We start from the raw sequence: 13,679 nt of genomic DNA, 5'->3' as shown, positions 1-13,679 counted from the left end.
TTGTTATATAGCTGATGTATTGGGTTTCATTTCGTTGTCTTTGTGGTATGTCATTAAAGAGAATCTTGTTGATGATTCTTGTAGGGTAGCCATTTAGGGATAGATCTCTGGATATTTTCATTAATTCTTCTTGTAAGTCGCCAGGATCTGTGGTACACTGTATGGCCCTTTTTTTTTTGAGCATATGGATAATGCTGAGTTTCTGGGATATGTGGTGAGACGAGTCGAAATGGAGGTAGCATCCAGTGTTAGTAGGTTTTCTATATACCGACAGGTTGATGCTATTGTCAGTTTGTTTCTTAATAAGGACGTCTAGGAATGGAAATTTATTATCTTTTTCTAGTTCCAATGTGAACTTGATAGTGTTGTGGAAGCCATTAATTTTATTTAGATACTCTATTAGTTCTTCTTTTTTGTGATTCCAAATGATGAAGATGTCCAATACGACACATGATACAATCATGTATCGCATTCGAAAAAACAATATTACTCCTAAACCATGTGGTTGGTTTAGGGGTAATTTGGGATAAAATATGAGTTTCCAAATTTTCTAAGAATAGGTCGGCACAAGAAGGAGAGAGAGAGGGCCACCCATGGCTAATCCTGTAAGTTGTTTGTAGCAGGTTTTTTGCCATGTAAAATAATTCGAGGTTAAGCAATGCTTGAGCAACTTGGTGATGTTTGGTGGAAACAAGTTTTCTAAGATGTCGATGACTTCTGAAACTGGGATATTTGTGAATAGAGATGTGAAATCCAGGCTAGCCATAATATTATCTTCAGAGATACGGATGTTTTTAATTTCTCCAAGAAATGTTAGGAGTTCTTGATATAAGAATTTGTTGTGAATGTGTTCTTGTAACATTTTGGCTAGATATTTTGATAGATTGTAAGTAGGGGAATGGATATCATCTACTATTGGACGTAATGGTGTACCTTCTTTATGGATTTTGTGAACACCATATAGTCTTGGAGTTATCGGATGCATAGATTTTAGTTTTTTTGATTAAGTCCACAGGCCAGTTGGTCATATCAAGTAATAGTTCATTGGTATCAAGATGGTTTTTGTGAGTAGGATTCATACTCAACCAAATAGACTTTCAGTGCTATGACTTATTCACAGATGTTTCTAATATCTTAAATGAAGAAACTTGGCAACTTTTGGACAACATGATTCAAAAAAGTTATACAAAAACTTTCAATCAAAGTAAAAAAGACACAAATTAAAAAATGTAATGCACTATATGATAATCACATCAACTCTAAACCTTCCCTACCAGACAACCAAGTCATTGTGAACCAATCAAATCACATCTTAACAAAATCAGAGATTTCTATTCTCACAAAAGGATTCAATTTTGCCTTAAAACCAACTACTATTCCAAAAATGGACTTTATCTGCAACTTAGAGAAAGCCTTCTTATTATTTCCACACACAATAGCCAATGACTTACGATTATTAAAAGCAGCGTAATCCTCTCTGCTCCCTCTAGATATTCTCACACCAACTCTAGCACTGTGGAAAGAAAAGTACTACTGAAATTCAAGAACAACAAAGAAATTATTATACTGAGAGCAGACAAGGGTAACAACACTGTCATCTTAAATACTAAGGAATATGAAGAAAAGATCAATAATCTATTATCAGACACATCTGTCTATGATGTTCTTAACACAGATCCTACTCACAAAAGCCATCTTGATACCAATGAACTATTACGTGATATGACCAACTGGCCTGTGGACTTAATCAAAAAAACTAAAATCTATGCATCCGATAACTCCAAGACTATATGGTGTTCACAAAATCCATAAAGAAGGTACACCATTAAGTCCAATAGTAGATGATATCCATTCCCCTACTTACAATCTATCAAAAAAAAAATATCTAGCCAAAATGTTACAAGAACACATTCACAACATGGATTCTTATATCAAGAACTCCCAACATTTCTTGGAGAAATTAAAAAGCATCCGTATCTCTGAAGATAATATTATGCCTAGCCTGGATGTCACGTCTCTATTCACAAATATCCCAGTTTCAGAAGTTATCGACATCTTAGAAAACTTGTTCCCACCAAACATCACCAAGTTGTTCAAGCATTGCTTAACTTCAAATTATTTTACATGGCAAAAAAGAAAGCTACCAAACAATTTACAGGATTAGCCATGGGTAGCCCTCTCTCTCTCTCTCTCTCCTCCTTGTGCCGACCTATTCTTAGAAAATTTGGAAACTCATATTTTATCCCAAATTAACCCTAAACCAACCACATGGTTTAGGTATGTTGACATCTTCATCATTTGGAATCACAAAAAAGAAGAACTAATAGAGTATCTAAACAAAATTAATGGCTTCCACAACACTATCAAGTTCACATTGGAACTAGAAAAAGATAATAAACTTCCATTCCTATACGTCCTTATTAAGAAACAAACTGACAATAGCAACAACTTAAATAAGAATCAAGGCCTAATCCTACCAGATATATGTTGGTATATAGAAAACCTACTAACACTGGACACTACCTCCATTTCGACTTGTCTCACCACATATCCCAGAAACTCAGCATTATCCATGTGCTCAAAAAAAAAAGGGCTATACAGTGTACACAGACCTTGGCAACTTACAAGAAGAATTAATGAAAATATCCAGAGATCTATCCCTAAATGGCTACCCTACAAGAATCATCAACAAGATTGTCTTTAATAACATACCGCAAAGACAACGAGATGAAACCCAATACATCAGTTCTATAACAATTCCATTTGTTAGTACCATATCCAAAAAATTAGCTCTTCTTCTAAAACCATATAATATCAGAGTAACCTTCAAACCTATTGAGACCATTCAAAAGTTTATAAGATCACCAAAAGATAGCCATCCTTTCTACAAATACTCCGGGGTTTATAGCATACGCTGTTCATGCAGTATCAATTACATCGGACAGACATCTAGAAGTTTTGAAACCAGAAAGAAGAAACACATAGGCTATGTAAGGAATAACAGACAAGATATATCAGGCCTTTCTTCCCACTTTGCCTCTACCAACCATAATATTGAATACGATATGAGTCATATGCCCTACATAGAAGAGAAGAGAACTACCATTCCAGAACATGCAAAGAAGCTGCTACAGTCGCCCGTTCAACAAGTAACTTAAATAAGAATCAAGGCCTAATCCTACCAGATATATGGAAAACTCTAATCAGATCATTTAGCCAAAAAGAAATGAACTTTCATGAAAATTACAATAAATATCTCAACAAATAAAACGTTGTATTTGCGACACGCGTATTGTATCATGTGTCGTATTGTTATCACCCACAGTGATAACTTTATATAATTTTTAGAATTGTCAGTTAGTTTCCTAGTTTTTGTTACTTTCTATTGCTTACCAGTTTATCCTTTGAAAATGCTGACAGATATTAGTCAGTGAAACGTCGGATATTAAACTGTTATTTACTTGACTAACATACAGAATTATGTCTTTAATTTATTAATAATTAATTTATTTTTAAATTAATTATTTTTAATTTATTTTTAAATTAATGAAAATTAATAAATTAATTAAAAATATTAATTCAAATTAAATATCTATTTTATTTGAATTTATATGTTCATGTAAACAAAACATATGATTTATTTTTAAATTTTAGTTCTCTAGAGATGTCAGATTACACGCTTATCAATTTAATTTGATCCAGATACAATATCAACGTTTGCTTGTTGCTTACAGCTACTTGTATTTGCTATATTGCTCTCTTTTGGGGGTTTTATAAATCCAATCTTTAACCAATGATCCATACATAAGAATTTCAAAGCTAAAAAAAAAAAAAATACTGTATTTACTCAAATATAACCCTAACTTTTTTCCCAAAATTAAAGCTAAAAAATCGTGTTGCGAGATATGTGCAGGAATTTTCGGAAACTAAAGTTTTCAGAAAAAAACTGAAAATGGTGTGACTTACCAAGAAGCTCCTATTCGCTATCACTACTTTTGGCATCTAGAACAGTTTCTTTGTATGCATCGTCAAAGTCATCTACCCAAATAGCATCATCATCTTTCCCATTATTTCAAGCAAAAATTACCAGTAATTTACAAGACTTGAGATATGTAGAGCAGCAAAGAACTGCATATGATTGGTGCGGTATTAACAAAAGATCGTGCGAACCAAAGACAAATTAGCATTCCAACAGTTGAGTTGAAATGCTCATTCCCTTCAACTGAATTCCATAATATCTGAAACACATTCACTATATATTTCTTAGTTTTAACACGTTAATGACAGGGGTGGTGTCAAGCAAAACCATATGTTCCACCGGCAACATATGGTTTTGCTTGGTCTACACAGCAGTTTCTGTTGGTGAGGGGATGTGATTCATTAGTTAGTGCCGTTTTATCCCGGTTGTCACTAATTGCACTTTGTTGTACAATTAGATAATTACTATTATTTAATAATAAAGTATTAAAATAATAATAATAAAGTAAATAAAATATTAAAGGAGTCATTAAAATGTATATAATGAATCCTTTAATTATGCATAGCCGATAATTGCCACATACTCCCTAAAGACCTTTCGCGTATCCCTGGGTGTACGCGTACCACACTTTGTGAAACACTGCTCTACAGAATAGGTGCTAATCAAAGTTCTTTGCCTTGCCCTTGTCATCATGCACTTGTTCACTTGATTGTGGATCACGTCTATGCTTCTGCAAGGGAGAGAGAGTACTCTGCAGTAGTTGAATCCCATCCATCATATTGCATTTTGCAGTGTTACCCATTCAACGTTTTCATGTGAGACAAATGAACCTACTCCCTCACTTGGATGGAAAGAGCACTTAAGTATGTCCTAAAAATAAAGTCTGTGCCTGAGCATCCTATGTGGACTAGTATTGTTTCCCTACATTGGGAAGTTTGATATCGTAAAATTCAATGCAGCGTGAATTTTCTCCAAATTTTTTATTGCATCAATTTTTACAGTGGTCACATCTAGAAAGCTTATAAAAATAAACTTTGTTATTGTAAATAGAATACTAAAAGCCTATGTATACAGCCCAAAGGGAATTAGCTTGCTTGCTCGCATAAACAAGGAATGTTAAAATGGTAAAGCAAAGGGCAATGCCTTGCCATCGGAATGTTATTTGAAGTTAGAGCTCTGATTGTAGTATAATAGAACTCTTTTGTTTACAAGTTCAGTCTAAGACGACTTTCAAGGTCAGTAGAGAAAGGGGTGGCATGAATCAAACATAATTCCGCAGTCCGGTAAAACAGATTAAAGGTGTATGAAAGGGGAGAAAAGAGAAGTCGGCGGAAACATTAGATCAAAAGAATCAAGAGAGTCACGAGGAAATATTTGGGGGTTTCAATCGTTAACCCAAGGTTCCGAAGAAGATTGAATATAAGGCTAGGATCTTCATCGAGATTGACAATTTTCGGCTAGGACACACAGAAGTTGGGAGGAGAGAAAGAAGAGGAGGTCAATCCATGGTAAATTGTCCAATCAAAAATGACGGTTACCAGAAGCGATTAGCTATGGAGGGAGCAGCTGAGCCGGACCCGATGCATTGTCGATCAGACAAATCTGCATGTGCTCGGTACACTGAATCCACTTTGCCTGGAGCTCCAAGATGCTGGGAAATCGCGTTCCAGGCCCGCCAATCATTCTGAATGAAATGCCGGTGCTCCGTAAACCTCTAAAGAAAGAACTCAAAACCCGAGATGGAAAAGGAAACTAAGGACGCTGAGACGAATAGAGAAGAAGTGCACTAAAGGCAAAAAGAATTCATGTGAGTCAATTGTTGTATATTATTTGGTATGTGATAATATTTCTATCACTTATACAAAACATGATAAAATTACCTTAATGGACTGCTAAGTTTAATGTGATAAGATAGTTATAGCCTGAAAATAATTAATGCAATTTTATGGTTGGAATTATTAAGTGTATGGATCAGAGCATAGCAAATTCCTAGGAAGTGATTGGACAAAATGTTTAATTGTTAATTGTAAGGAATTCTAAGGCTTTATGCTGCATAATTACAGAAAATTACCATAGAGATTCTGTTCTAAATTAGTCTGCTCAAAATAGGAGTCATAAATTATATTGCAGTGATTTTGTAAGATATGTTACATAATTGTGGAAGTATGCTGTAGAAATTTGTCATATAGAGTGTGTAGCTTAAGTTGAAGATATAAGAAGCAACTTCCCTATTGCATGTATTGTATATTCAGTCTTAGTATTTAATAAACATGCTTGTTATTATATTGAATGAGTACCACCTGATCTTTAATATGCAATGCACTGTTTCTAAATAAATACGATCCTGTGAGCGGGGTGGGGTGGGGGGAATTAAATGATAGATGAGATAGTGAACACATAGAAAGCCACGACTGTAATTTAATTAAGAGAGGATTTTGTGTTAGATTAGAACCTACTGGGAGTACTACTATTTCTTATACCACAAGGAAGCTTGGTGGCACAGTCTTTAAATAAAAATTAATTTCTAGTGCTCTCAAGTATAAGAATATATAAAGACATGGAAGGTAAAGTAAGATAAAACCAAGAATAAGACATTAATAATAGTAAATAAATAGTAACCCCAAAGTTTACAAAGGAGCAAAGTTTTACAAATGCCACCGTTTACAATATTACATATATCAGACTACCATTTCCTAATTTAGTATGCATGTGAAAGAGATTATGTAAGCTGTTGGCACGAATGCTGACAATATCACCTATACAAAACATGATAATATTCCTCCATGAGAGGTTTGTATTCCATCATACGGTCTCTCATTGCCCCAACTCAGATTTCCTGCCTTGTCAATACTGATGGCAAGCGACCTGAGTTCCTCTGTTTGATTGCACTGCTACTGTTTCTCCTAACCCACAATGCGTGTGTCACAATCAACTTGAATGCAGTAAGTAGTAAGTATACAGCTGAGTTGCATGACATATAGTTTGCTCCTCTATCAACAATATGTGATTTATGCAGACTCATTGAGTTCTTTACAGACCATCTCCTATCCTGTGCAAAATCTACATCCAGTCCTTTATGATGTTTTACCATTATTGTATCAAACAAATAGAACACAATAGAACACCAAAATCTTAATTTTGGTGTTCTATTGTGTTGGATACCCAGCCACTTTGAAATCAAGGGAAATAGCACTGCAGATGAAGCTGCTTAGTTAGCTTGTACTTTCTCCATCAGTTCTCTGAGCAATTTGCAGACAGTTAATAAAAGCAAAGTTAATTAATCACTGGCAGTCATCCTGACAGTTAGCTCAGACAAATAAAATGCAAGAAATTAAGCAGTGACAGAAACAGAAGAGAGGGAGTTGTTCATGCTAGGTTCTAAATACTATAATTATTATTATTATCTCAAGATTATCCCATGGAGTCACAGACTCATCTAGGAAGTCCCTTTTGTCACACACACACACACAGCTCATCATACCATGCCTTAAACACATTCAAATTCACTGCAGATGACACACTCTCAGGTAATGGATTTCAATCATTCATAACTCTCCATGCAAAAAAAAAAAAAAAAACCTGCTTCTTACTCTCCTGCTCACACTCTCCTTATATCCAGGAATAACCTCTTGTTCTCCCCCCAATCTCCTACCATTTTATGAAAAACTCCTTCAACAATCTTATAACAATCCCTACCAATTTATAGTCTATATCATATCACCAGTCTTCCATCTATCCACTAGACTCTGTAAATTGCATCTTTTCAACCTTTCTACATATTCAACATTCCAGCAATCAGAAACTACCTTAGTCAGTCACCCTTTCCAACATCTCTTCATCTTTTTGAAAACCAGGTAACCAAATCTGTGCACAGTAGTCTATATGCAGCCTAATCAGAGCCTTATACAATGGAACCAGAATCTCTTTACTTCTACAAGTCAGTGCCTCTGCATTCATTCCTGAATTCGTTGTGTTGTCTTCACAATTTTGGCAATATGTCCTCTAAATTTCAGATCCTTATCCATCATCACTCCAAGATCTCTTATTTCCTCCACCTGCAACAACATATCACCAAAGAAATGTCAAACATCTCAGATTATCTTATGAAAAGTTTATTACCAGTCTAGACGCTCTTCTTTACTATCTGTATGTTGCTCCCACCCATGAAAGATTATTTGCATATCTGTAGTACATTTTCTACTGTTGGCAGGTGGGGGCTAAGAATTTTTTTTAATTTTGTTTTCTATTTTTATCAATTATATATTTGTATGTTCATTTTTTGCATAATCTGGAAATCCTGCTGTACAGATCAATGTTCAGGCCTCCAATAAGCGAGGCAGTGGTCTCACACCGGGTACAATAACACACTTTTTAAATTATACTTATACTTGCAAGTATATATTCTTGTTTAATCCTTTACCCAAATATAAGCCAAAAAAAATCTGCATATGAAGTATCTTCATGACTAGACTACTTGTATAGAGGCTGTTGACTAAGTATCTCATAATCAAAGTATACTTCCTTTCAGATGTGTATATTGCTAAGTAGCATTAAGAGAAGGACATTATACAGACTAGTTTGAGATGGAAAAGTACCTGATAGTATGAGGAGAAAGAAAAGACAGATGGATAGTCGAGAGATAGAAAAAAAATGCCTCGGCTCTTTTATATCATCATATAGCCAAAAAGCTATCCTTTTTCACCAGTCCCATGCAGATGAACAAAATAAAAATTAATTGAAACTAAAATCCAGAGATGACTGGTACCCAGATAATTAGCTTAGTTGGAAGTTTTTTCCACTTGGTTAGACTATAATAAATTTAGTTTAATCCTTTATTCAAGTGTAAGCAAACAAAGTTTGCACCTGAAGTATCTTCAGGACTGAGGCAACTCGTGGTAAAGGTGGACCAAGCTCTCATCACTCCTTGTCTCAGTATCTCCCATAATGCAAAGCACATCTCCTTGCGAACATGTATAATGCTATGCATTAAGGGAAGGGCCACTACCCAGACTGGTTTCGATTTATTGAGGTTTCGTCAGTGGGAGCCAGACCCAGAAGTGGTGATACTAAAGCAGAAGCAACGGAGAAGTCATATTTACCTATATGAGTTGCCAAAAGGTGTACCACCTTATTATTAAATTACTCTGGATTTAGAGAAAGATGTTGGAAGTTTTTTCCCACTTGGTTAGACTACAATAAATTTAGTTTAATCCTTTATCCAAGTGTAAGCAAACAAAGTTTGCACCTGAAGTATCTTCAGGACTGAGACAACTCGTAGTAAAGGTAGACCAAGCTCTCATCACTCCTTGTCTTAGTATCTCCCATAATGCAAAGCACATCTCCTTGACCACTGTTCACACATTTAGTCACTTGGGTTTCTTGGGGACAAGGAGGTCATTAAAAATATTCAGAGAAGACTGACCAAGATGATGAAAGGCAGTAGCGCACTCGGGATTTAATCTTTGGGGGGGGGGGGAGACGTTGAGTAGATGATTTGAGAATACATACTACGCATCGCATACAACCTATGACTGAGCATCTGCAATGATCGCTAATTCATAAGTAGTATAGAAATAGAAGACACAACACAACATAAATTTAAAAAAATGAAATTTAATTAGGAAAAGGTTTTTGGAAAATTTTCTAGTGTTTTTTTCTTTGTGCCAGGCCCCTCCTCTGGGTGTGCACACTGGTGAAAATGGAAAAACCCATCCTCATAGGGAGTATTCCACAGAATACTCCCTATGAGGATAGGTTGAAGGTTTCTGGGTTACAAAATTTAGTTAATAGGTGAAAAAGAGGGGACATGACAGAAACTTTTAAGATATTAAAGGGGTTTTATAAAATTGATACAAGTGAGAAATTTTCAATATATGACAAATAGTCAGAAAACTAGGGGCCATCCATGGAAGTTGTGTAAGAGCATGGTAGTAGGAGTGTGTGGACCAGATTTTTTGCATAGAGATTGATGAGTGAGTGGAATGGATTGCCAGAATTGGTTTCGAGTTCCATGATGGTGAATGAATTCAAGGAGAAGTATGATATGTTTTGTGTGTATGATGGTTGATTTGGGTCTCCCATGATGAGTCTCTGAACTTCATGGAAATGTTATTTCTCCATAAATAATAATAATAGAGATCATAAGGTTTCTTATAGCCACCTTTAAGGTGTGGACCGAAAATGAATGTGGAAAGAAAAAAAAAGATGGAAAATTTTAATTATGCTAATAATTTATTATTTATTATAATTATTAATTATTTTATTGTGTTATATTTTTATATTATTTATTATATACTTTATTATTAACTATGCTAATAGCTTATCTATTTTTATTTTTTTTATGTTGCAAATCTCTATTAAAAGAAACTAGCAAGTTTTTGCAGTTTTAATTGGAAAAAAAAAATATATATATATATATATCAAACTGATACAAATGCTATTATCTATCCACAAAGAAATCATACGGACAGAAATCGGATAAATGTTCTTCTCCTACAATAATGCGAATCGAACCCAAGCATTCAGGTACAATTCATTACCATTATCAGGCAAGAACCATATGTATAACATTTAACGTTCCTTACACAACCGCGTTTCTCCAGCGACATATGACGTAACTAGGACGGAGGGATTCACAAAGTTGTACCAAATAATACGTCCAGTAGAACAGACGGAATAAACTTGCACGGTTTATTAATAAGCAAACACAAATCATGGGAGGAAGGGGAAGAAAGCAGAACATACAGGTGGAATTTTTGAGTGTACAGTATAAATAACACACTTATAAGCCCAAGTTATATCTACGTCGCTTACCGTAGATAATTCACCGCATCCCAAGATGTGATAATAATTATCCTCATCTCTTCGCTTAAAATTTAAAATAGCATCCATCCCTAGTTTTTTTTTAAGATACGAGGTAAAGTGAAGATCGACTTACAACGGCTGAAGCTACTTATCGGCTCCGAATGGTATGCGAGACCTTTCAGCAATCGATGCAAATTAGAAAGTAAAATCAGTAACGTTCAACAGGTTGTTCATCCATGTCTACCTTAGGGAACTATTCGTTCATTCCACGACATAGACCAAGTGATATTTCATACCATTGATGCCCGTTTATTGTGGGAATATTTATCACAATATATATATATATATATATATATATATATATATATATAAATAATATTTTTCTTCAAAATTAAGGAGTTAGAAATATTACTTAACTGCCTTAAAAATCAATTGAATGATTAGCTTAAGTATGCTACTGATAACTTTCATAAATTAAATTTACATTCCACTAAAAAAGACTTGAGTTCGCATTCAAGCTACTACGCGGCGAAATTTTATAAGGTCTTTTCAGCTGAAGGTGAGCTAGCCGATCTCATAAAGAAATTGCGAGATTTTTCATCCTGTAAAACGTTGATTGGCAACAATAACAACACAATTAATAGCATAATATACTAAATCCTAGTATATTATGTATGTGTATTATGGTTAACTGTCATCCATATTTTACTCTAACAAAGAAAAACGATTTGCATGAGATATAAAATCACTACGTGTTTTTTTATTTAAAAAAAAGCCAGCATGATTGGCTGAGTGGTTATCGTATCCACTCTCCAGCCAAAAGGCTGCAGGTTCCAATCCCGCCGTTGGCGTGGTTGTTTGTGATTGTCTGCGAAATTACTAGTACCGGTAGATGGCGTTAGTGCAGTTGCGGTTCGTTGTAATTAGTGAATTAAGTGGTGGAGACAGAATTGTTGTGGAGTAGGTGCCCTCCCCTCGATGAGTCTTTGGACTCCCTGGAGATGTCACGTAATAATAATAAATATATGCCGCAAATTGGAAAGTTACTTCGCGTGAACAGTTTTGTTTGTCTATTTATTATAAAGATATATTTTTTGTCACAGGTGATGATTTGAAAAGTGAGCAGTATGGAATGAAAAAAGACGATAAAAGTGTTGCTAGAAGAAATGAAAAGTAACAGAGATTATACAGGGTGTCCCAAAATTCACGCAAGATTTAAATTTAGAGCCATTTGTGTGGTAAAGTGTTGCCAATGAGAAAAAAAAAAAAAAGACAGCGCGACAGCTGACAGTTCAGCGTTATTAAAAATGGAGCGCTACACGAAAGAACAACGCATTTTCATTGTTGAGCAATATTTTAAAAATAATGAAAGTTTGGCAGCTACAGTTCGCAACTTTCGTACAAAATATGGTCGAAATAGTGATTTAACTTCAACTGTGAAAAGATTAATTAAAAAATTCAAGGAAACTGGATCAATTAGCGATCTTATACACTCCGGCGGTCCTTCAACAAGTCGTTCAACAGAAAACATCGAAATAGTTCGTGAGAGTGTTGCTGAGAGTCCAGAAACATCAATTCGGCACCGTGGTCTTGAATTGGGCATTTCGAGAAGTCTCTACAGTGTATTCTCACGAAAGATTTGAATCTTTATGCTTACAAAGTTCAATTGACTCAAGAACTGAAGCCTACTGACCGCACACAGCGAAGAGAGTTTGCTGAATGGATTATGGAACAACAAGTGGATGCTCATTTTTCGAACAAAATCATCTTCAGCGATATGCGCATCTTGATGGATTCGTTAATCGACAAAATTGTCGCATTTGGGGGTTCAGAAAATCCACGAGGGATTGTTGAGAAACAAATACATCCACAACGTGTCACTGTTTGGTGCCGATTTTGGGCTGGAGGCATCATCGGTCCATTCTTTTTCGAAAATGCAGCTGGTAAGGCAATAACAGTTAATGGTGTTCGCTATCGCGACATGATAATCCAGTTTTTTGTGCCTAAATTGCAAGATATGGATGTGGACGACGTGGTTTCAACAAGACGGTGCCACATGCCATACAGCCCGAGAAACAATTCAATTACTGCATGAGTCATTTCCTGGTCGTATAATTTCCCGATTTGGTGATCAGAATTGGCCGCCCAGATCATGTGACTTAATGCCGTTGGACTTTTTGCTTTGGGGTTTTTTGAAGTCTAAGGTTTATGCCAACAACCCCACGACCACCCACGTCTTGAAGGAGGAAATTGAGCGCTGTATTAACGAAATTCAGCCACATTTATGCAAAATGGTCATGGAAAATTTCGACAAAAGAGTGCATATGTGCCAGCAAAGACATGGAGGCCATTTACCCGATATGCTATTCCATGCATAACCCTATATTGTATACTTTATGAATCAATAAGAAATTACAATTTTTAATTAAAAACGTGTGTTTTCTATCAAAATTACATCTTGCGTGAATTTTGGGACACCCTGTAGTTATAAGCATCTCCATAGCGCAATTGAAAGTACATTGAAAGAACGGGACATTGCGCCCTTTGATTAGAAAAGACCACAATACAATTCCAGTATTGACAAGAGGAATCTTCATATTGAGCTTTTCAATTGAAGGTGAGGTAGCAGGTTTTATCTCCCGGAAACTCAGTTTTTTCATCCCGCATAGAGGCGATTTGCCTATATAAGCAGGATGAAAAACAAGACACACGCAATTTAGAGATAATAAATACTATTAGTGGTGGTAGTGGATGGTAGGATTAAGGATTAAGTAGAGGAGATGGAGTTGTTTTGTGTAGTCCTCCATGACGAGTCCAAGGACTCTTTGCAGATGTCACATAATAATAATAATAATAAGTTTATTGCCATGTTATTATTATTATTATTATTATTATT

At 35.3% G+C, this 13,679-nt stretch overlaps 1 protein-coding gene across 4 annotated transcripts in view; it reads right to left on the bottom strand.

Moving 5' to 3' along the window:
• The window catches only part of jdp (DnaJ domain-containing protein), a 93,081-nt gene extending 81,812 nt beyond the window's left edge, over positions 1-11,269 (bottom strand). The window contains exon 1 of one of the 4 annotated variants that reach the window (XM_090393868.1): positions 11,201-11,269. In XM_090393868.1, the coding sequence (XP_090249994.1) occupies positions 11,201-11,254 (54 nt within the window). In that variant the 5' untranslated portion in view covers positions 11,255-11,269. Of the gene's footprint in view, positions 1-10,518; positions 10,658-10,792; positions 11,067-11,200 lie in introns of those variants that run through there. The other 3 variants (XM_090393852.1, XM_090393877.1, XM_090393859.1) reach the window with 3 other exon arrangements.
• Positions 11,270-13,679: the final 2,410 nt, after the last annotated feature.

Source organism: Typopeltis vanoorti, chromosome 1 (assembly GCF_054136105.1).
Source record: "Typopeltis vanoorti isolate ZY-2024b chromosome 1, IOZ_Tvanoo_1.0, whole genome shotgun sequence".
Lineage (NCBI taxonomy): Eukaryota > Metazoa > Arthropoda > Arachnida > Uropygi > Thelyphonidae > Typopeltis > Typopeltis vanoorti.
The sequence above is the reverse complement of the archived record's forward strand: the minus strand, read 5'-3'. Positions and strand labels throughout refer to the sequence as shown.